This window comes from Perna viridis, chromosome 7 (assembly GCF_037379345.1).
Source record: "Perna viridis isolate PV_CMFRI_1.1 ecotype Kerala chromosome 7, ASM3737934v1, whole genome shotgun sequence".
Lineage (NCBI taxonomy): Eukaryota > Metazoa > Mollusca > Bivalvia > Mytilida > Mytilidae > Perna > Perna viridis.
The window spans coordinates 14,302,910-14,329,182 of NC_142451.1; the positions used below are offsets into that span (position 1 = coordinate 14,302,910).

Genomic DNA, 26,273 nt, shown 5'->3' on the forward strand with positions numbered 1-26,273 from the left:
ACATTGATTCTCTGTCAGAGTGGTTAAAAGCTGTGAGGTGTTTAATTTTGAAGCGTAAGAAAGTTTTAAGTAGGTCAGTGAGTGTCAATGCGTCATCATTTTTCAAAGACCCCGATGTAGGAAAAACATTGCCTACTATACATGACAAATATAGTGTCTACAAAACGTATTACATCTAATGTTTATTATCAGAGATAGACGTAGAAAAATAATAGCGGTGATAAGACCTATACTGCCACTACATACTCCATAGAAGTGATAGTGAAAAACCATAAATCAGTGCTATCCTCTTTTTTGTCTCTCTACCAAAGACGATGATTGTGATCTATCGTCTAAGTACTGGAATCCTAAACTTCACAAGTGTTCATACAAACAACGCTACATAGTTAGACCTGCAAAATGTACCACTAAACCTCTTTAAAACTTTAAACTTCTATACTCACAGCTGTCAAAGAGGGTCACCAGTCCTACCACAACACTTGTTACTCCCGTAGTGATGTTAATTCAGTGTAGATCCTGAAATCAAAGATCCTCTGGGGACCCTCGATTCAAAACATATTATCAGAATATAATACCATTAAAACCTATGATTTTCAACACTTTATTCTTCTATTCCGCATATTCAGTTAAAATCCCGACCCAAAATCATTATACATTGTTGTTTCTCAAAAACAATATGGTAAATCTAGGTACAAATATGTCGATCTTGGTAGACATTCCTCATACTTTGTAAAAAAATAATTCCAAATCATATAAATATACAGAAGAAGATGTTTTCAAAATGCTGGAATTTTTGATCGACAACATATTTGTTCATTCACAAAGTATGTATCATTATCATAATACGCCTAAACAACAATCCGATATCCTAATTATTTTTACAACATATGTCTCCTTAGATACATTAATAACGTTTACTGACTTGTTGATAAAAGTTGTTACGGCGACAGAACAGTTATCTACACGTGTGATGTCCATCGGACTGCAAGGCACTGCTGTTTTTGTTACTATTGTATACAACGAGTCTTTTCTCGTTAGACAGTACAAATGCTATTTTATTTTCTGAGAGTATTGTACAGGAAGATACTTGGTCATTATTGCATAGTATTTGTAACTCTTTAACGACGTTAACATTTATTCCAGGAGTATTTAAGTTGTTATCGTTCTTTTCATGTGTGTCATTGAGTTCCGATTGACTTTCTGGTATACCTGAGTGAGCTTGGTTATGCTTAGTTTGTTTTTCATGATTTCCTCTCTTTTCTTGTACATCATGAAGAATTACCTTACCATCTTCGTTATTTTTAGGTGTTGTACGTTCTATTCCGTTTTCAGTATGCTCCAACTCTGTATGTTCAGTAAAAGGATCTGTATCATAATCACTTTCATGAATGTTTATAGATGAAAGATCATATTGTACATGATACCGAGCGTCTTTTCTAGAAGAATCCTCTTGACTATTTGGATTTTTGTCTTGTTTTTTTGTCTTCCTTCTTTTTATTAACCGTTGCATAGATTTGTTACCAACAAACAATATGTTAGTTTCCTGCAGACAGAGTAAAGTTGTAATGGTTATATCAATTGATGGCAAACACAAAGTGTAATTGAAAGAAATATGAAAAACCTAGAGGGCTTAGTTACTGTAGAGAGACTAACCAGATTCTTATCTGTAATGAACAGTCATCAAGATGTTGTTTGTACATGTTAAAAAAAGAGTAAATGTTGTTGGAATTTATTTTGGAAAATGGGTTCAAAATGTACAATTACTAAATAAAGCAAACTACTGATAGTCCATGTAGACTTAAACAACTTTGTTATGTGTTTTTCCCTAAAAATCCCAATTATTTTCAATTTAAAAATTTAAATTTTAGATGTACAATTTTCACCATATCATAGTGGATAGAAAAAGGTCCGAGAAAGTGTTTTGGAAAAAGTAAACGTTAAACTTAACAGCCTATGAATCATGTTTTAAAAATAAAATAAGAAAGATCAGAGAGAGAGAGCGTAATTGATGCAACATGAAAGGTATAAAAACCTAGATGACGCAGGTAATGTAGAGAGACTGACCGTATTCATATATATAATTAAGATACATCGAGATGTTGCTTTTACAAGAAGAATAAGTCTTGTTTAAATTAAAACGGGCTTAATCGTTTCAATGACCGTATTAAAAGATATATTTTCCAATGTTCTTCTGATCGATCAGGAAGACTTAAGAAAATTGTGTGATTGTCCTTAAAATTCCACTTATTGCTAGCCCAGAAATTTTAATTGTAGGTTTGCAATTATAACCATATTATAAGGAATAGAAAAAAGGCCCAAGAAAAATTCGTTTGAGAGATATACATTTGGTTAGAACATGAAATAAAATCAGTTGCCAAGAGCAATTATGTTTAATGAATATTTAAATTCAACAGCCAAGGGACTAAAAAGAAATCAGAAATCAGAAATAAAACACAAAACGAAAAATGAAAAAAGCAAAAACAAAATCAAATCAAACGACAACAAACACACAAACAAGTGTTAAAACAAATAAAAACATAATACAACATTACCCTATAGGACCGTTCAAAGGCGGCTGCCTAAGATTGGCCCCTGAAACAATAATATCAGTTCAGCGAATTCGGACAAACAAAAGTTTGTCAAGTTGTCAATTCTGCAAAGTTAAATATTAATGCAACTAAAATTAATTGTGTATCCCGGATTTTTCAAGAAAACTAGGGAGTATGAACTAGGGGCGCAAGTAGTGAAAGGTTTCGCTGCTTTTTCGGAAAACCCCTTTTGTTATGTTTATGTCATATCGTATATCATACGAAGGAGAAACCAACAACAAATGAAACAAATATGTCCTTATGTTGCAAATCCCGTTTTTATAGACAAGCTTATTATAATTGCTGGTCTGAAAACATACGCAACAATAGAGGAAAAATACTTACACAGTGTGGTACATCTACTGCTGTTTTGTCAAGGCAAAAAATGACGTAAATGGAGAACTCTGTAAAACGCATTAGACGACATAGCATTTATATACATATGTACACCAAAAATTACAAGTCCTTGGAAATACCAAAAATATGTGATCGATTATTCGTGTTAATGTTTATGTAGGATTTGTTTTAGAAGCTTGGTGACGTTTGTTAATTTCAATATTACGACATGTATTTGATGTTCTATTCAAGATATATATTTTTCACCTAATGCCTTTATGAAAACGTATTCCTTTAAGTAATTAGTAAGTTACCCGACTATAGATCAAACCAATACGCATATTTGAATCGGAAAAACAGCCAGATATCTTCATAGAAATCTTCATGCTACCTACTTTTTAGCACCTAAGAAGAAAATGAATGTACCTATGAAAATACTCTGTACTAAAATTGATCTACTAAAATTGTTAAAAGTCGTCTTGAGACCACACTAAAGTATGTCAAACCAAAACACAGATGACAACAGTCAGATATTTATCACATGCAAAATGAAAAGTATATTTTCCTCAGTACAGTTAATATTATATAATTTTACAAATCGGGATGACACATTAAACCTGCCCTTAAATGTCAGATCAGATACAAAAGAAAGTTGATAAACTTTTTTGCCTACTCATAAAGATAAAGAGGAAAGTATGTGGTAAATTGTCACTACATTGTGACATTGTGAACAACAAGCGTACTGACGTTCAAAAGCCATCGATTTCTCCATACAAGCGATCGTTTGTTGCAGAAGGGGAAAAATGTGTTCCCCATTTTTGTCTACCATGCATGGCGAGTTTTAGGCAATCAGAACGGCTTTTTCAGGTTTAACCTTTTTGTCTGGTTCACTTTAAGTATTCTGACATTTGTTTACACCTTGATCAAATTTGGAAAATTGTTTACTGAGCAAGAAAAGACAGGACATTTGTTATATATAAGTACAGAATATTCATAGCTTTATTCATTAATTATTCTAACATTTTCTTTGAACACAATATTTCGTAAACATAAGAATGTTTTAAATAGAAAACACATTCCATGCATACTTTGTATGGAAATTCATATCACGAAAATAATACATTTCGTACTATTTGTTGATGAGCTTTTGTTTTGTTTAGAAAGACAAAGACAATCTTAAACAAAAGACTTTGAGGTCTAAAAAATACTGCAAACATTATAAAGTCAGCTTCATACCGGTATCTTAAAATACGTTTAAATATCGACAGAAAACGAAAAACTCATGACTAAACTAAACAACAAACACAATGACTTCTCTTTTCGTATCATCAAATTTCCTTTTATCTGTGGCAACATCCCTTCAACACCCGAGCTTCTAATTTCAAACCACAGCTCATACGTTTTGCCGAACTTATGCATAATTGTTATACTGTGCTAGACTCCTTACAACAGACTTCTGTTATAGGGTTGTCTTGCAATCACTACAAAAGTTTAATGGTCGTCATCACGAACTTGTGGACCATTATGGTATACGAAATGGATCATGAGAATCAATTTCCTCACAATGTCAAAAGTGTAATTCTTTCGTCCACCCGAAGACGTATATTGTTTAGTTAAAAAGCAGATATCTTAAGAAAGCAGATTACAATTATCTTTCACGTGCTTCGAGCATTTTTTGAGGTCCTGGTTTCTCATACATTTACTGTTTTCTGTATTTTTTTTCTGTATTATTTCTCTCTGCTCATTGTTGTTGCTTATTGTCACTGTTCCTGATTTCTTTTGTCTTTGTTCCTTGACTTAAAATTACTTATTTTATGGTTGTTGCTGCTGACCATACTTCTGAACGTCACTCATAGATTAGAAAAGAAATATTTTTCGCGCTAACTTTTGAGTACTTTTACTTGTATTTTCGAAAGTATTTGCTTAGTACATTGACACAGTTGAGTCACTTTCATAAAGAACGATATATTAAATATTAATTAACCAGAAAAAAATACAAGTGCAAAATAAATTATAAAAAATGAAGAAGCAGGTAACTTTCAACGCTAAATCAAAATCATACATTAGTTAAACATTTAAAGCTATAACATTAACGCTAATTATCAACTTGTATACATATTTAAACCCTATAAATACGATTCAGTTTTAAGGTATGCACTTCATGTCCTGTAGGACCTTTAACTGACTGCAATTAATATCTTGGCTGTGCCTTTTTCAGTTTGAATTTCTATCTTGTATGTTCGTTTTTAATAGAGATAAATAAACCTAACCATATAATATGTATAGAACAACACAATACTATTTTTAAAGAGAAAGTTTGCGTAGAAACAAAGCATTAGTGGCATATGTACAGAATAATGCCATCGTTTTTTCATATGTCGAAAAAAAAGCAGTTTCGTCATAGGATGTCTTAAAGTGATTTAAATTTTCGTTCTAATTTTGCATTATGCATCGTACTGAACTAAACAGTTATATTGCCAATTTTATATAATATAGTTTATGATATGCACTTTGAAAACTATGTTAAATCCGCCAAGCGACTTTTAAAATTAAATTTAAATTATTAAATATGCTGATACAGACCAACTAGGCACAAAAATGATATAATTAGACATTTTGCATAGCCTTCTTGGTGTGTAGAGATTTGTTAGGCTATGCTATTTTAATTTGAGATTGAAATATCCTGACAAGTTACTTTAATATGCAAAGTAAAACAATACATTAACACGTGACATATTTATACTGAAACTAATTTGTATGAATAGAATCAAATGTTGTAAATAACACCCATGTCCAACTTTTCATCACACACTATTAGTTTTTCGTCATTGGTGCAGTAATTTAGAGCACGAGGTATAGTAATTTCGCCAAAGTCAGATATGATAACTTTATTCGAACGTCCGTCATTAGAAATTTTGTTCACAGTTTTTGATTTTCTCCCAGTGACGAATATATCTCCGTTTAAATTGGTTGACAAACAAAATGGTTCTAATAAAGTATTGCTTCGAATTTCCCATAAGTGATTGCCGGAAACTGAAAGACAAAACACGACACTGTTAATATGATTTGAACAAACAATTTTATCGCCATGTTTCACCAAATAAAAACCACCATATTTCGTGGTTATATTACTGATGTCGTTCCTGTCACATCCAAAGATATGAATCAATTTATTTTGTGGAATGCTGACGTAATAGCTTTTACCGTCAAAATCAATGCCAAAACAATGTCCGTCTGTTCTTACTCGCTCAAATTTACGTCCAGATGAAAGTTCCAAATAAACTATACATTTTGCAGAATGTAAAGTTACAGCAATGGTATCCGGTGCTTGAAATGTCAAATCTACCGGGCGACTTATAAAGTGAACGATTTTCTGATTTTTTGTTCTTTTGTTTAAGAAAATCAAACGTTTGCCATTGTGATCTAAACATACAAACTTATCATTCGGTAACATCATAACAGCAGTGAGCTGCTTTGTTTTGAAAGGAAAAGACATCCTTTCTTCTAGAGTAACACATGTTTCATGTTCTATATCGCCAAGTTCATTTGAGTCTCCAGTAATGCTATTGGTTTTATAGTCAAGTGATTGTTCTAACTCGATTCCTTTAGCATACGCTACGTTCCCTTTTTCTGTGGTACCATTTGAGGAGTTTTCGCTTTCTATTTTATTATTCGAATCATTCGATAAATTTCCATTCTCTGTCGCCTTATTATTAATAATATCGCTTCGTTGGTCAAAATTCTTGACAGGAGGCTCAGCCATTTCATTTTCTACGTCGCTATCATTAACTAATAATTGTGCTTGTTTATTCTTTCCATCCTTAAATTGAAGAAGTTGCGGCTTTGAAACTATCAAAATTTTTCCAAACGAGGTGATGGTCGAACGAAATGTTTGAATGCTCTCAGATTTTTCAAAAATAATTTCGGTATGAAATAGACTTGTGTCATTTCGAATACTATCAAGATACTGATATTCTTTTTTTACATCTGATCCTAGTGACTGCAATGCTAAAAACGTGTCTATATTTGATGCATAACGTTTAATTTTTTCGAGATCACTACTAAGTCGACTTACTACGAACTGCTTTTCTTTTAAGTCTGTAACTAATTTATCCTGCCGAACTTTTTCTTTTTTCACTACATCAGACACATCTTCAACTGCTATCTGTTCTAATGTTTCAAAATATTCTATGGCTGATCGCTTAGCTTCAGATATTTGTTGCAGCAAGCATGTTTTCTTAATATCTATGTTGCTTATATTACTCTCCCTATCTTGTAATGCGTCCCCGATGTTTATTTCGAGGTCTTGCAGAGAACATTCAAGTTCCTCCATAGTGGCTGATCTTTTAATATGTCTTGATTGGTGTTGAATGCTGTGAACTCCACATAGTTTATGTTGATTTTGAACACATGCCATACAACACAGAACTTCGTGGGCGGGGCAATAGAAATCAGCTTTGTCATCATGTTCGTCGCAAGTTCTCCTTAAAGTTGTGACAAAGCTAGGTAATTTCGCGAAATTTTCAATCGAAACGGTTTCATGATCTTTGGATATTTTGGCTTGGCTATGGTACTGTACACAATCAGAACAGAGTAATTGTTCACATTGGGAACACCAACAACATGCACTTTTTGCAGTATGAATATCGCATGTTTGCTCAGAAGTCATGACGCACTCCTGCAAAACAGATGAAAAATAAAGTTTAAATATACCCTATCTTCAATTTATACCTGCTCTGATTTTTATTTTTAGTATCAAGAAAGTAAGTTAGATGATCATCTACTGACGTGTCTAATTTCTTGGCAGTGTGGATCTGGATGGCAAACGTCACCATTTCTGAGCATTCTCTTTAAAAGACAACAATTTACAATTATTTTAAATCAACTTAATTATTCACCTAACAATAAGTATGCGTCGACAAATTACTAAACTTAAAAAAAAAACATGCTACTTGTACTTTTTTTCGAAAATGGCACATCATCCTTAACGTTCTGTTTATATCGATTCTTTGTGATTTAATTGGCTATAATTTAAAAAAAACTACTGATTACGAAGCCTATAATTACACTCTGCCTGAATCTTATACTCACAACGAATGATTGAGATAAAATATGAGAAAATATCGGTCATTGGAACAAATTATGCTGATTTAAAAAACGAACAAGGAAGAACAGTGTATAATAAACTACAAGGGGCGTACCTAGTTTAAACTTTAGGCACTTTAGTATTTGAATGTAAAAATCATTAAAGTTACCGGAACTATTCAATTGTAAGATCAAATGATATATTAAATAACACAGAACATGTCACTGCAACGTTAATATATGATATTTCATAAAATGAACGCTAACGGTTAAATTTTATTGAAGATTATAAATATAATAGAAACAACAATATCAACAATAACAACCAAACTCTATTAAGAATCGGTTTGCAAAATGCGATATTAGATGTCAAAACAACAAATTTTGTCCCATTTTAGTATAAGAATCCCTTTATGTTGCAATTGTATGATGTTTCGCGTCAACTGGTTCTTACCGAGAAACAAAATTCTAAAAATAGATTTTTTTACCACTTAGCCTGAAGTCAGTGATATCAGCAGAAAAAATGTCATGTTTTGGGATGTTAATGATCTTAAAAACGGACTTAAAATCATAAATTTTAAAAAGGTTTATATTGGCCGTAAGTTGTAGGTTTTGGCTGTCCATGGCCGTCCTCGGCACGCTTACTCGCTCGCAGTTATCAAATGTTGCCTAAAACATCATGTAATAATTTAATGGAGCCATGTAATAATATTCAATTTCACACCTGTGAGTTGTATTAAGACATATGTTATCAGTTATAATTTTGACTCACCAAACTCATTATTTTAGTTTTTTTAAGTCAATGATAAACCAATATCATTTTACTGATACTAGAGTGATAGCTTTTCTTATTGTATTCAAGAGGTGTTCTATGAGTGTAATGTTTAAACTAATAAATTAAGTGTTATCAAATAAGTGATAAAACAGCAATGATTTATTTTATAAACAGTGGAGTACATTCTGTTGTCAAAATGTCGTTAATGACTTATTTAGAGACGTTTGAACTCAACTAGGAAGTTTAAATACTTGATTAATTAATTAAAGTACGTTATAATGATACAAATTTCCTTACAATGCCGTAATACATATACAAGATTCTAATTAGTTTTCACATATCATTTTGATAACAGAGGGTGTTTATCCATATTCGGGTTCGTGAAAATTTACTTTAAAATGCAAATGTGCACTGTTTGCAACATTAGACTATAAAATTGTGTAGATATGGGCTCGGTTATCTTTTCGATGATGTAATGTGTTACGAGCTTTCCTGACATCCTGTTCTTCCTTATTGCCTTACATTGTAACTGATTTTAGTCATTCAAGACCCTTGGAGACAAACTACTTGCATGATTATGACATCAATAATGCAATATCTGTGCATGAAATCATTTTAAATATATCACCTTGTTTGAAAAGAAGAGGGTTCAAAGTGAAAAATAAATTATATTGCATCACGGGTTTTTAACCGTCATATCTGTTCACCAATAATGACAGTGATAATAATAAAAATGTAAATCAAAAGTAATGACTGATATTACTCTTTCTTCTTTAAATATTTTCTTTATAGATCATGTCATTGAAGTTCAGATTTATTGACACGTGACTAGCAATCTGCAGAATTTACGTCTTTATATCAAAACGTTAAAATTAAAGCATGCCGATGCTTTGTTGTTAGACTTCCATTATTTTTTTTCGCAAAAGCGGAAAACCAATTTACACACCTAGCTATATTTAGTAACAGATTTAATCCTATTAAACCATGTTATCAAATTATTCCAAGTGAACACAAACATTATCAACTGTTGTGTCCTACAAGAAATTATTCCAAGTGAACACAAACATTATCAACTGTTGTGTCCTACAAGAAATTATTACACATCACTACAGTTAAAGTTTGTGTGAGATGAAAAGAACTGATTATTTGAAAAAGTTGATTTTGAAAATAATATACTGTGAAAGTACTTTAATTCATGGATTCAAATTTTCATGGATTAGGGAAGGAACAAAAATTCGAGGATTCTTGAATTCGTTGTTCTGAGGTTTTCAGTATACACATCATTGTTAATATCCTTACAGTTGGGAACCAATTTTCTTGGTTTAACCAACCCACGAAAACCACGAAAATTGGGATCGCACGAACAATAGTACTCTCACAGTAGATGCCTTCTTAAACCCTTGATTTTTACCGAGGTCATGCATTTAAACAACTTTTGGTATCATTAAATTACTAATTTTCCTCCTCTTCAACCGTTTTAGAAATATCAGCTTTTTACAAACGTTATTAAAAAGAAGAAATAACTACAAAAAGGAAAAATGGAAACGAAAACGGAATTCAAGATTCAAATACAACAGCAATAAATAGAATAAATAATGACAACCAAACATGAACATTTCTAGTATCATTTCGTACTGTCAAATTTATTTATAAGCGGTAAATCCTGAACTTGTCGAACTATTTGCCACGGCGGCCGAGTATGTGCAAAGCTCTTGGCTGGTATGTTTTAACCACTGAAGTCAATTTGGTCACAATTCCAGGCGGGTTCAAAATAAAAAGAATTGTCACTAACCTACAGTTTATTACGATTATACATAAAATACCTGTTATAGGATGAAAAGTTATTTTGATATCAGAAAATTACGAAAACTCACATATACCGTGCGCTCAATCAAGTTATCATCTAAAAGTTCTCAAATTCCCCAATACGGATGGGATCCATATAGCACAGAAGAACAACACAACATACATCAACAATCGAGGAATTCTCCATATAGCGATAACTTCCTGTTAAGGCAAGTTACAATATCGTCAACTCATACAATCTACGACCTCGGACCACCGTACGGCACCTCGGACCAGTGTCCGGAACACAATAACTTCCTGTTAAGGCAAAAAATACCAACGTCAATAATTCACAATAGCCTCGGACCATTGTCCGGAAACTTTGAACATATTGTCCGGAATACAAATACTTCCTGTTAAGTATACGTCAAAACGTCAAAGAAACATCATCAACAACAATGAGTTAACTTCCAGTTACGGCAAGTTGCAACTCTCAAAAACAATATTCCTCTCGCATCACTTGTCTCCAAAAACACATCCCTTAACTACATAAAATAAATCCAATCTTACATTCAGTCTGCGACCGTATATTCCTAAACATCAAATCTCCAATCTTCCCTCCTTAAACTGAAAATCAAATCCCTTATATACTGTTCAACACCAATTTTACACCAACTATGCACCAACTATTTTAATTATCATATCTTACATAACTGACCTTAATTAAGTACCAATACAACACCAACTTAGCACCAAATTTCCAATAAATCAAAAACTTTGACAACTACTTAAAACAACATCCCACATGGGTAACATGATAATGTACTTCATCACATTTCCTATAGAAAAACGCTTAAAATCATAATAAAGATAAACTTCTGGATATAAGACTAACGGTATAATGACTTAATCAAAATATGCTTATCTAGACATGCAACTAATTATCATGAAAATATACACCTCTACATATTGAACAAACAAACAATCCATTGTTGTCCGTTTGTCCGTTTTGCATAATAACTTAAAATCGCTTCAACCAATTTTTATTAAATTGTAATGAAATGTTTAATTCTTCTAAAGCAATTTCAATAAACATTTTCGAATTTGTGATTTTAATTTTTTTTTAATAATGCGGCAATTTCCAGTTTTCGGATCCCTAACAGTTTCCATGGAAGAATGGTGGATTGTTTTTTCATTGAATTTTCATGAATCGTGTCATATTTATTGGAGTTTACTCTTTTTCTGTTATAATAAATTTCGATAATAGTTATTAAAGTTTTGGACTTTATTTACACAAAGTGGGCGAATTCCCGTTTTCTGACTATACATGTAGTTTAAAAGCGCCTCGAGCATTTTCCATGTAACTTGTTTAATATTGTTAAAGTTTATGTGAACTTTATGCAATAAAAAGAGGCAATTTTCTATTTTCGTACCATAAATTTGGCATTTTTTAGAAACTTGTTTTATTCTATTGAAATACCTGTAAATTCCCTTTCGATTTTTGTAAATGGGCGAATTTACTTTTTAAATTTTAGGCTTTTTTCGTATGGATTGGGGCGGTTCCTAGTTTACGGACAATCACACAAAACAACAATTCCAGGAGTACTATGAAAATTTATTTCATCTGGTGTAAATTTCTATCAGTTTTAAAAATCTCAAATAAAACATGCTTAGATATAAGGGCGATATTAATTAAAATGGGCCGATTTCTCAATTGATCTATCTGGTCAGTTCCATTGCTTCCATATATATATATTGAGGGCGCATTTTGGGTATCTCACCTGCACTTGTAATGACCTTTAGTTTATCATGGAACGATTGTATCACGCACGCTGATGTTGTAACTCTTTTATTTAATATGTAACTTTTGCATCTGTGTTTAATATGTTGATTGTCATATACAATATTGTTCTAATTTCATAAAATTACTTAAAAACACTGAATCATGCGTTTATATGTAATAAAAGGATTTTGAAAGGGAATGCCTTGTATATTTCCGGGATAAATAACCTGTCTCGAATAAGCTAAGCCAAAACTAGCTTAAAAATGATAGTTCGCTTCTTCTGCAGAAACCACTTAATAACAAGTACAATGTTGTTATATTTCAATAGGTGCATTAAAACCTGATAAATTTATACTTCTCAAGTTAAATGCCATAAATCATATGATATACTCGGCCCTAACTTCCCTAGAAACAAATTGCCCTCTCTATACAATGGGTGATATAATCCCCTAAAAACCGTACTCTAGTAACGTATATCTCAGTGAACAGCTATACAAAGGAGCAAGCAAAATATATAACATTTATGCAGAAGGCTAATAAATAATCTGAAAACGAAAAAATAGCTCTAAAGATAATAAAACAAAGCCTAAATTTAAACATTAGAATAACCTTACCTTATACATTACAACCACCCTTTAAAGTGTGCTGAATAATTGTATGTGTGCGTGATTGAGATAAATTCTCTTTTAAACCCTAAACACAATGGTAATATATGCCTATGTATGCACCATTGGTCATGTAAGGTAAATCTTCTCCGTACCAATATGTTCGAAAAAGGTAGATCCATAAACATTGTATTGGTATTTAGCACGCTGTTAAAGTCAAGGCTAGGTCACACATGTGGTCATTTCTGTTGAAAGGGTAATAATTCATGAATGTTATAACGTTGAATCTGTTATTCCATTCAAAATTTGTCACAAAAAAATCTATGTCTTTTTATGCGAAAGCCAATTCGCATTTAAAGGCTGTGTGCACTAACTGCAAAACAAATTTTCTTTTTGTAAATGAATTTGATTTAGCTTTCTATTATTTGAGCATTGCTCACACTTTTGATTTCCGCTAGAATTTTGGTTTCTTTGTTTACTCTTTCACATCATAACAAAATTTATAATTTAATATTGGGTAACAAATAATGAAGTCAAAAATATTTTTTTTAAAAAGTAATTTGAAATTTTATATGCCACGTTTATCTACAAGCAATGAAAGGTTTATTTTTCCAATATCAATAGGATAATTTTGGCTATTAAGGAATTAAAAGAACTCAAAACAGTTTAACTTGCATGTCTCTGAAAGGAATACTTCTTTACCATTAGAATCTTGAGTGTAAAGATTATCTAAGTAGAAGAGAACTGTTAGTGTTCAGTAAACGAGTGTAACTTTAATATGTATAACTTTATCTTGGTTTCTTGCTATACTAAAGTCAAATATCTGTACCATTCTGGTATGACGAGATCGAAAATTTATGAGTGAATTATATTTAACATCCCCCCAATTGTTACTATCTATATAAAATTTTTTATCCAAATTTACTTCTCAAAAGACATCATTTTTTGTCAAGGAAGGCTATTTATAGCCTGAACTTGACTTAGAGATCGTCGGCAAGTGGGATTCAATCGGAAGTGACTATTGCCACATATAACTCCCAAAATATTCCGCAATCTTTTCTCTTTACCCTCCCCCTTTTCCACCTTGCAAATTTACGTTAGTATATCGCTCCGCCGCCGATTAATAAAACAATATGGCGTCGGAAGGACAAGTGATTTGTTGGCAAAACATAGGAGTTACTTGTATTATAATATAATACCTATCGGTGAAACAATCATGCAGAAAAAAAAATGAAAGAAATGCACATACATTATTGAAGGCAGACATGTATAAAACACTCTTCTTAAGCGCAATAATGATTCATAATAAAAAGTGGTACTCATGGGGTATGGGTTCACTAGTAACCTTTTTGTTTTGGAAAGTAGAAAAGATGGATTTATATTCAAAGTGCATTTGTTATAAAGAAAGACAAAATATTTCCTGTATTCACTACATCTCTTTATCCTTGACTTTCCATCTTGATTGGAATCTTAAATTGCTAAAATATATGAGGTACAACTAAGGTTTTTTAGTTATAGATTTTTAAACTGCATAGTAGTTTTGATAACAAGTGTTTGTATCCTTGTTTGAATTTAAAAAATCCTTGAGAAAGGTAATTGTTTATTGAAAAAAGTGTATAGTTTTGACATTTTCAACTCAGGACTTAATCTAGACAACAATGATAAGGACAAGCTTTAGTAAATTCTGTTTGAAAACTAACAATATTGACATATTTGTTCATATAATCTATTACAAATCACTGTCAAAGAGAGCACAAACAAGGAGAAGTTTTTTGCTCATTTCTCCCTTTATATTAGGTCCTTGGTCAACCTAGCTCCCTTAGTCCACAGAATTCCTTTCTACTTCATGCATCTCCAACCAGAAATTTCAAACTGTGGATTGTTTCTTACTTTGAAAATCCATATGATATTGATAGTTAATGATTCACAGTGGAGATCATATTTTTGAAGAAATGATGGTTTAGGTGTAAAGTGTCAAGAAATTTGAGGACATAAACGTACACATCCAGAAAAGATCCATAAATGCATTAATAAATAAGCAGTATTGATATGCATTTCATTAAAACAGATGGTTCTCTTTAAAATGACTAAGTTTTTTATGGTTTTTTTTTTCAGCTTGCAATTTGATTACATGAATATTTATGAGATCTTCCTTGACTCAGTGCCTCAGCACTTTAATTTCTCTTCAAAGTATTAGTAATTTCCTTTTCAACATCTTATTAGTTCCATCGAACTTAGGTTTAAAACACATTTGCTTTATAATTTAATTTTTTTCTATTTTCCAGCTTACTATTTCATGGTTAAAAAACAGATTCTCGAAAAAAAAAAGGGTTTTCTTCGAACCAATTCCACGCGTCATCATAGTTATTTAATATTGATTAATGAAATTACACCATTTGCATGACATAAAATGTTATTTCAATAGGTATTTAAAACAATAAGGACCCTTTTCAACAACAACAAAAAATAGTGTAGAACACAAGTCTTGTATGAGGGCATGCCTTATTTCAAACATATTTATTTCTTTATTATTGGGATATTTTGCTATGTGATTATTGTATTCTTTTCAACCTTCTTGGAACATACATGCTGCTAAGCACTGAAACAACGTTATGTTCCCATGATAATGCTAGAAACGATAACTCATATCGTAACGTCGTAATGTAAGGTCTCACTAACCACTTCCAGGTCAAATGACCAACCCCTATGTAGTACCAAAACACACCGAACCTAGAAATAGGTATTGTAAGTGCATTATTTGTGTGTATTCTGATATAAAGTAGTCAAAAATAAAGCTGTGAATATGCACTTTAAAATCATATTTGTAAGTAACTACAAAAGTGTATGAATATTGTTTACATGTGTGAGTAAATCGCCTCCATGCTGTAAGGTGTCATTTGTCCTGGGAATTCACAGTGAAACATTGAAAATTACTTGTTTAACATGTAAAGTAATGTAATTTTTTTATACATTTTTTTTGCTTTACTTTGGATTTTTTCATTAATGCACACTTTCAGGTCCTCCAAATTCTGATATCATTTATCAAATGATCGCGTGCTACGAAATACAAGCTACTTCACTTTCATGCAATGTGATCATTATATTCCCGTCTGTAACACAAGTTTAACTATAGTTTCTGCATTAATACAAGTAACTGTTGATAAGGTAGGTTAAAGGCGACTTCAGTTTGACTGATTGTTAATATGATTTAGATTTTTCCTAATTTAATTACTTTTGCAAGCACATGATAATGGAAGAAACATTCAAGCATCAATAGTTTGTATAATGTGCACACTACTACCTTTTCACAGGATAAAACTTGTGGGATTTTGAAGCAAAGCTTATTCATTAATTCTTATGAGATATACTTAAGTGTAAGTATTTATAAGAATCAGGCAAAATGGGAAAATCAGAATCATGCATGTTAAAAACCCAACGATCTGACAAAATAAGTTCACTCATAGATTCTTCCTCTAATTGAAAAGACCATTATTTGATCTCTGCATCACTGGATTTGCTCAGGATTTTTGAATTGAATGTTATATAAATGAGATTTTCGACCGAGTTATCTGCCCTTGAACTATTAATTTCAGTCAATTTCAATGAAATTAAAACTCAATGCACCAACATAATATGGAACATCTTGTCCTTTTTTCTTGTTTCTTATGATGTAAATAGTCAAATTGAACTTTCAAAATGGTGGGTTTCTTCATACTATGTTTCCCTCACTGTCTGAATCTTACATAGACTGACACTTAATGCGTATGGCCTATAATAATTTAGTTGTTTAGTTTTCATAAGAAATTTTTATTCAATCGCATCAACAAAACCATAAAACGATAAAACATGTTGAGAATTTTTGCGCTTCACAATTAAAGAGGGAAAATAAAACCCAGGTAGTTTACATAACAAAAAGTGTTTGAGCATTCATACCTCTTTAATATTAGAATATGAGTATATGGCTGTATAGGTAGTCGATCTGTTTACATTTTGAAGGGAAAATAGAGCAAAATGACGTAGAGGATCAAAATTTATACAAATTAAAAAAAGCATTCAGGGATCCATGATCATGGGCATATAGTCCCGATAATGTCGAGAAAGAACAAAAATAACGTTAATTCAACCAATAAAATATAGGTTCAAAGTTTAAATCATTTTCTTGAACGAAGTACTGTTTCTGTAGTCTTCAACTTAAGCTTTCCATATTAGGTCAATAAATTCATCTTATTAGAGTCCGATTTGATTTGCACATCTTTGCATGGTAATCAATTACTTCATGATGTATAATTTTAGTTACTTTATGTTCTTTGTTTTGTATATCTGTTTTCCATGGCTGGTCTTTGTCCCTGGATTACATTCTTTTGATTACCTTATAATCTTGGTTCCCTTGATTACTCTTTCACACTGTTTCATTTTACTGGCATACAGTATCTGACCTTCAATACCTGAAAAAAATGGTTTTGATATAAATATGTATACAATTTCACTAAAATAGGTTTACATATCTTCATATGGTCATTAATAGAAGTATAAAACTTCAGTTCATTACTTTCAATAAGTCATCAGTACAAAATCGTTATGGTGTATCCATCAGCAAAGATTTGTTCCCCGTGTCATAGATTTCCTTTCCTCTTCCGTCTACCCCGGACCTGAAATTTTATGAGCAAATCGGTGTGTGTTTCTTGAAAAGCAGAGGACGCTGACCCTACCAATTCACTTAGTCCATGTCTCAGTCTTTAGTGGAATCCGGGTTTCTCATCTACTTTTGTTTCATTTTACGTGTTATTTAGATTATTTCATGCTTTTTGTTGTGTATGTCTATTGTCCCTCTTTATTCATAATCCTTTTAAAATATTCGATTGATTACCGCTAGAATCTTTGTTTCCTTCATTACTCATTGAAGATAATGAAAATAATTGTTGATGCCCGTTAAGACTTACAATGATAAACCATGTAACTTAACTGCAAAAGCAACATTTCATTTTAACAGGTAGAAAATAAACCAAATTACAACATATTTTTTGAAGTATTGATCCGCCTCCATATTCTTCCGTTCCCAAGCCGATCCGTTCCCTCTTACAATTATTTTGTATACAATTTAGTGCCGTATACCGAAACTTCTTATTAACAATATTTTATGACTACGGTCATCACACTTTCAAGGTAAGTATCTAAATTCTTAATTAAAAAATGTAGAAGCAATAAGGTTTTGTATATTTATTCAAAGTCAAAGACATGATTTGGCTGTTTTATTTACACATGTATACGTTCAAAAACAAACGTGCTGGCGCTGGCGAGGACAAACATCCTGATTGCAGACCACACATGGATACATCATTGCAATATTTAAAACGGGCAGAAGTTTTCCAATCTCTTTCTTTAGACGAAAAAAGGAAAGGAAAACTATGACACGTTGAACAAATCAGCCTCTATGGCGCAGATGGATACACCATAACGATCCATGATGATGACCATAAAACTACTTTATTGATGACTTCAATCTTGTAGCAATATAACCCTGCTCCAGAAGCCTATTTGTTAGCTTAAGTTTGGTAGTACTTGAATAAACTTTTAGTAAGAGTTAACTTCACCGTATCATTGTTAAATCTTTGAATTATGTTTTATTGGCTCTAATATTGACTTTCTTGTTTTATGAATGAAATATAAATTAACTATATACAAAGTTTGTCCATTCCTAGTTTGTGGATATGGTTTAATATGTCATTTAAATAGTTCAAGATTAACGGATCCCGAGTTATTTGATTTTTATTTTGGAATTTTGCACGGAGGCCTTGTTTCAATTATACATTTTATGATTTTATTTTTTTCACTAAATTCGACGTGTTTTATTGACATTTTTGGTTGAGTGAATTGGGCGTGCCTATCTGTTGTTTTTAGATTTTAAATTAGCTTACAGGAAAAAAAACGATTAATCTGAGGAGGTTGGTGCCGCTCGTTTTCTTTTGTCCTATTTGTTTAGATGTTTAATCAGTGTCGGTCTCAAGATTTCATCCAAATTGGACAGATTTTTATAGCTCTTTTTATTCTTATATTTTCCAATCACTGTTCCAGGTTAGGGGAGGGTTGAGCGCTCACAAACAAGTTTAACCCCGTCACATGCTTTATGCGCATATCCCAAGTCAGGAACCAGTTTATTTGTTTGTTTGTTTGTTGGTGTTTAACGTCCGAGCAGCAATATTTCAGCAATATTGAGACGATGAACAGAAAATGGATGATAAAATGAACATGAAATGTTGATGAAATAAAAAAAGGGATGGGACACAAGGACAATAGGGCGGACAAATTTTGATTGCCACTAGAAAAAGAGGGAATGGGTAAGATCGGGTAATTTAGCCTCCTGTGGCGGAGCGCAAAGGTTCCTACTCCTATCGAGTACCACAGCAGGGTTCTTTAACGTGCGAGAAACATGGCATCTTTCCCAACACGTTCCACTACTATGGTTTACGGTCAGGTTCTCCAGTGGTTGTTGTTGCTTTTTATTTTCTTTATTATTCGTTTTGCGTTTTTTAAATATAGATTAGGTCGATTTTCGTCTTTTATAAATAGTTTCACTTGATTTGTTTTGGGGCTTTTTACAGTTTGCTTAATGGTATGGGTTTAGCCCATTAAATACAATAGAGTGTCCTGTAGTAGTTTAATTGTTTGTTCCTTGGTATTTTGTGGAAGTCAATCTCATTGGCAATTATACCACAGCTCCTGCTTTGGATGTTTGGACACGTTTTAACAAACCGTTACATATAGAATAAAAGTAAGGCTTCATTTCGATGCTATCTCTTTTTCTTTATCAAGTTGATCAAACTACGTCTTTTAGAGTTATAACGCCTTTAAACATTTTTACTATTTATTTTGCTATTTTTTTTTGTCAAGGAAGGCTATTTGTAGCCTGAACTTGACTTAGAGATCGTCGGCAAGTGGGATTCAACCGGAAGTGGATATTCCACATGGAATTCCCTAAATATTCCGCGGTCTGTTTACCCACCCCCTTTCCCATATTGCAAATTTACGTTAGCATATTAATATGTGATGCTTTATTTTTGGTAAGAGATGGAAGTATTATGACATCAAAGCTTTTCCTATATTTGTTGAATTGCAATATTTCTATGACTATGTGCTTATCTTAAACTATTTGAATTTTGTCTTAGCGAACAGGATTATTTTTTTTTCTAATTGACCTCATGCAGGTCAAACACGGTACCTCCAATAACCGAAAACAATATGGCATCGGAAATACAAGTGACTTTCAAAGTACTGACGCCATATTGATTACTACAGACTTTCGTTAGGTATCTAGAAAGTGCTGGAATACTAATAAAAAACTTATTTGCAAGTGTATTTAAATAACACAGTGAGCAATTATACCACCCAAAAACGTGTTTTATTGAGGTTTTCGGATTTTCAATCTGGTTTTAGATTAACACCTAGGTTTTTGGTTATTCGAGCAACCCGGTCAACATTGACAAGAAGATGTCCGAAGTTTTTAATGACGTTTCAATGAAGTTTTTTTACCTGCAATGTACACTCTTTGAGTTGATAGTTTATTGTTAATGTCTACCATTACAAGATGGGTCCTATAGGTTTGAAAGTGTTAACTGTTTGTCAATCTTACCAAGGAGTTAAATATAGACTACTATCATGACTGTATAAATCTATTGCGAATGTCGGGAGCTTCTAATAACGGATTTTCGGAGCTGCAATGTACGTTTTTTTGTGATGTACAATCAACATGGCAGAAAAATTGGATAACTTTTTTATGGAGTTATGGTCCCTAAAATAGCAATTTGTTATAATGTTCATAGTTTGTCCCTATTATTTAGAAATGGTTGCAGGTTGTTTAGTTTGAATTACAAAAACAAATAATTAATATGACAAGATTTATTATTGGTGCAGTTTTCAGTCAAATATGTTCGCCTGCTTTGGAGTACTGTCCTTTGAAAATAACCGAAGCCCAAGTACAAAAGAGTAATCAAGGGAACCAAGGTTATAGCGGTAATCAAAAGAATGTAATCCAGGGAAAAAGACCAGACATGGAAAACAGACATACACAACAAAGAACATAAAGTAACTAAAATCATACATACAAAGTAACAAAAATAAATGAGCAACTCGGACTCCACTAAAAACTGGGAGCATGGACCAGGTGCACCGGTAGGGTAAGCGTCCTGTGCTTTTCTAGAAACACCCACCGAGTTGCTCATTAAAAGTCAAGTCCAGGGTAGACAAACGAGGAGAGGAAAACCATGACCCGTTGAATAAATCAGTTTTCATGGTGCTGATGGATACACCATAACGATCGACGAGTTCATGATGACGACCATAAAACTTCTGTAGTGATGACTTCAATCTTGTAGCAACATAACCCTGTTCCAGAAGCCTATTTGTTAGAATTCTGGGGATACAAAAAGTCTGCGTAGTTTCGGCAAGCTCTGGAATAACGTATGAGTTGTTATATGAACACTCCATACGCAGGAGCCGAAGGGATGTTGCCACAGATGAAAGGAAAGTTGACAATTCTGAATGAAAAGTCATCACATTTGTCGTAAAGTTTGGTCAATAGTTTTCCTTTACCATCGATTTCTAAGTGTAGGTCAAGATATGAGGCTGACTTCACAGTGTCTGTAGTATCTTTTATCTCAAGTTCTTTTGGGTAGATGCGATGTATCAGATCCCCGAAATTAGGATTGTTTAAAGATAACACGTCATCTATATAGCGGAAACTGAGATTGAAGGATCTAGCCAAAAAATATTCTTTCTTTCGGATCAGATCAGCTATAAAGTCAGCCTCATAAGAGTGAAGGAATAGGTCAGCTAGTAAAGGAGCACAATTTGTTCCCATTGGAATGCCGACCGTTTGTTAAAAAACACGTCCACCACACTGGACAAATATATTGTCGATTAAAAATTCCAGCATTTTGTAAACATCTTCGTCTGTATATTTGGAAGATGATTTGGAATTATTTCTTACAAAGTATGAGAAATCTCTACCAAGAACTATATATTTGTATCTAGGTGTACCACCGTTTTTTGAAAAAAACAACGATGTATAATGTTTTTAAATCGGTATTTTAACTGATTATGGGGAATAGAAGTATACAGTGTTGAAAAATCATAGGTTTTAATGCTATTATATTCCGATGATAGTCTTGAACTGATTGTCTCCAAAAGATCTTTTGAATTTTTCACGATCCACATTGAATTAATACCACTACGGGAGTAACAAATGTTAACAAAGTTATAAAGACATCACATTAACGGAGTGATAATTTTCATAGTTTTTGCTCTTTGTCTCCAAAATCATAGCAGATCAATGATAAATCGAAATTACAAAAATGTTCAGCAATCTATCTTGAATACAATTTCAAGAAAATGTGTTTGCCCTTTTGGAGTTATATCCTTTAAAAGACGATTTTGTTTACTGTTTTTGCAAGTTATTTCGATCTTTCATTAACATGATCAGCAAGATTTTCAGAAAAAGATTAGATTATTATAGGAGTAAAGCACACTGACATGTTACACTGCAGTGCTTGTTTTCCAATTAATGTTGTTTTCGACTGGTTAAAAAGTCAAATTCAACGAAAATATGTTTGTTAAGGTAAGCATGAATCGCTTCTTTTCAGCTTTTGCATGTTCTTATATTGGCTGACCCCGAATTATATTTTATCTACCCTATTTATGAAATATTGCAGTGTTCCAAATTTAAAAATACGTATAACACTGAGGCTTCATTCCTTGCATCGCATCTGGTAGAACCTCTCGGTGATGGATTTGGCATCCTCTTCCGATAGTTTTGGTTTAGAGTACTCCTTGTATACAACTAATATTTTGATTATGATCTTCCTACATAGTTGATTTTAATGCTGCGTTTGAGAGGTTACTCCTTGAAAAACGTGTAAGGCATATCGAAATTTACAATATATAAAACTAGTATTTTTGTTTTAAAGAGTACTCAAGGGAACCATGTACCTACTATAATTTTTATTTAAAGAAGAATGTGTTGTAAATTTTACATAGATAATTCTAACGCATTTGAATGATAATCATTGTTGCTTATGTTTAATGTATATGTATTTTTCACATATGATATAGTCTTTTGTAACTCTTTTTAGAGTGGCTGTTTGTGTTTTATGGAAATATGTAATCTTTATTTGTTTTTTATTATTAAGAGGTGAGACTTAAATAAAGTAATTGCCTTGATTTGTTTTGTAATAATAAATCAATATAGAAAATGTATTTTAATTTAGTGTGGAAAACAATTCAATTTAATTTGAAGTGTCTTCGTTCGTAGTTCAAAGTTTAAAATCATGCATTAGTAAAAATTACCCGATGTAATTTTCATTTCGTATCAATCGTCACGTAAAGTCATGAGCAAAAAAATAGAAATTCAACATAAAGAATCTTAAGACACCTCATTATGTATCCTAAAGTTAGGATAATAATTGCGATATATCCTAAGTTAAAATAGCTTTGAGGACCCGACTAATGACAACGATATGTGTGACAGTGTGATTTCACACTGTAAACACATGATATCTATTATTTTATATATTAACTGTTTTGTATACTATTGTGTGTGTAAAATGTAATGAAAGACTTTAAGATTCCATAAGCCTACCCCGGACTTGACTATTTATGAGCAATTAGACAGGTGCTTCTAGGAAGCAGAGGACGTTTATCCTACGTTGCCCTTGTCCATGCCCCCGGATTTTAGTGGAGATTTTAGAGAAGTCCGAGTTGCTCATTAATCTTGTTTCTTTGTAGGTATTATTTTGTCACTCATAATTGTGTGAACTAAGGACTGTTATTGTCATCATTGTATGGTTGGTAACTGGAGACATTTGGTGATATATACAGATCTGATGTCTGGATTCGTAAACTCCACAAGAATCAATACAAACAACACTACATAGCTGTATCTGCAAAATGTACCACCTAACCTTTTTTAAAACTTTTAACTTCTATACTCTCAGGGGTCAATGAGGGTCTCCAGTCCTACCACGACACTTATTACTCCCGTAGTGGTATTAATTCAATGTGGATCCTGGAAGGTTTGAAAGATCTTCTGGAAACCCTCAACTCAAGATTATTTTCAGAATACAATAGCATTAAAATCTTTGATTTTTCAACTCTTAACTTTTGTTCCCCATATTCAGTTAAATTCCCGACTCAAAAAAATTATACATTATAGTGGAGTCCGAGATGCTCATTTTAACTTTACAACTTTGTATGTATTATTTTGGTTATTTTATGTTCTTTGTTGTGTGTGTGTCTGTTTTCCATGTCTGGTCTTTACCCCTGTATTACATTCTTTTGATGTCCGCTAGAATCTTGGTTCCCTTGAGTACACTCCCATATTCAGCATTAACACCTTTCCATAAAAGGATATGTTATTTGTGATATCATTATGTTTTTTTTAAGTTACCTTTATAGTAATAAAAATTTTATATTTTGTAATGCTTTCTGATTGAATAAAACATATTCATTCTAGTATTCATATAAAAATCAAAGACTCTCAGTAGTGGAGATGATTCATAGTGCAGAATACACCTACAAAAAAATAATAAAAAAATAATGCCATATTTAAAAAAAACTATAGTACTTTCTGAACACCGATCACAAATTCATTCCAACAGAATACAATCAAATTAAGAATGATGAAGCAAAATGCCAATTTTATATAAACGGCAACGGCCAGATGAAAAAATAAAGATTGGTTAATTGTGGTTTGTAGCTGTTTCTGAAAAAGAAATGAAAGTGATTTCAGTTGATTTATTTTACATGCACGAATCACCCCATTTAGGGGTGGTGTTCTCGAATCTATCTTAATCATCTTTATTCAAAGTGATTACACTTGTTTTTTCATTTAATAGAATGATTGTTTTATTTTGTTTTGTTTTGCAATTGAACAATGGATTTAAGTTGTATAAAAACAGAAACATTCTTTAAAAAATATCAGATGTTGTGTTCTCGAAACTATCCTGCGATTCGTCAAGACACTTCCTAAAATCACTTTTAGGATGGACTTAGCATCATTTTAAGTTTTGTCGCAATGCTATCTCAGACGCATCTTATTTAAGGGCGTCTTAAACATATCCTAAGTGCGAAATTTTAAACCGTTATTGTATATAAATAAACATTTATTTTCGGGACTTATTAGCAAACTGTTTACAAATTTTATCTAACAACGCAGATGATAATACAATCGTTTCGGATGCACAATTACACTTACTTTTAGATAACGTTGAGATCAGATAGGGCATTTTATTTAGCACAAAATGAAACAGAGCCAACATGCCTCTTAAAGGTTATGATAATGATAGAATTTTCTTAAAACACCAAATTACGTGTCCCATAGTTAGGACGAAAGATGCAATACATCTGAAGTTAAGAGAGCTTCGGAGAAAGTAGTGTCATATGATAGTTTAGGAAACGTCTGATCCCAGCAGAGCTTCGAGAACACCACCCCAGGAAATATTTTAAAAATGTGGTATATTAATCGTGTTATTGAATCATCAACGCTAAGATTGCGATAAATCATAATTGAAATACAAGTATAAGTAATAGTAATGGTCTGACTTAAATGCCAGAGAAATTTGGTTAGTGTAAAAAGGTACTATGTTTTAACCATAAACATTACTTTTAGACGCTTATATATATATATCTTGCAAGTATTTTTTTCTTTCTAATTCACCTTCCAAAAATGTTCTTGCCCTCCTTTCGCTCGGCCTTTATTTCTGCTTATGCCCCTCCCGAAATCCTGGACCCCCCCCTTTGCGCATTGGATGCCTTTGAATACTAGTTTTAATTTTCAGTGGTAGACATTAAATTTCATATAAAAAACATATAAAAATAATTAAATAAAAAGAGCAACCAATATGTTAAATAGTCTTTCTTACTTTAAAAGAACGTGAAAAGTTTGGTACTGATCTATTCAAAATTCACGAATGAAGTCCGACTACTGTGCAAGGATATTAAGTCCACTAGCAGTGGCATCGACTCAGTGGTTGCTAAAGACAAAAATTCAACTTGTATCAAATTTGCAAATATCAGTATGCTTTACGTTTTAAGGATTACCCTTTCATTATCAGCATTAGAAACAAATACATGGGAAGAGGAAGATTTGAATCCAAAAAAACACACATATATATATACGAAAAGGACAGTTAAAAAAACATATTTTGCTATAAGATTAATCCTCTAATAAGGTAGATATGTACTGATTCATTTTAAGCTGTTTTATTTTTCAACGATGAAGTTTACCAAGAAAAACTTTACTAAGGCTAAATAAGAATGGTTTTCAC

At 32.2% G+C, this 26,273-nt stretch overlaps 2 protein-coding genes across 2 annotated transcripts; both read right to left on the reverse strand.

Annotated features, from left to right (window-relative positions):
• Positions 1-595: 595 nt before the first annotated feature.
• On the reverse strand, positions 596-2,955 carry LOC148611431 (uncharacterized). The gene is made up of 2 exons (XM_088592046.1): positions 2,934-2,955; positions 596-1,543 (listed from the first exon to the last, which is right to left on the reverse strand). The coding sequence occupies exon 2, from the start codon at positions 1,508-1,510 to the stop codon at positions 956-958; it is 555 nt and encodes a 184-aa protein (XP_088448172.1). The 5' UTR covers positions 1,511-1,543; positions 2,934-2,955; the 3' UTR covers positions 596-955.
• A 2,690-nt stretch (positions 2,956-5,645) lies between these two features.
• LOC148611432 (uncharacterized) lies at positions 5,646-13,278 on the reverse strand. The gene is made up of 2 exons (XM_088592048.1): positions 12,967-13,278; positions 5,646-7,602 (listed from the first exon to the last, which is right to left on the reverse strand). The coding sequence occupies exons 1-2, from the start codon at positions 12,973-12,975 to the stop codon at positions 5,692-5,694; spliced, it is 1,920 nt and encodes a 639-aa protein (XP_088448174.1). The 5' UTR covers positions 12,976-13,278; the 3' UTR covers positions 5,646-5,691.
• Positions 13,279-26,273: the final 12,995 nt, after the last annotated feature.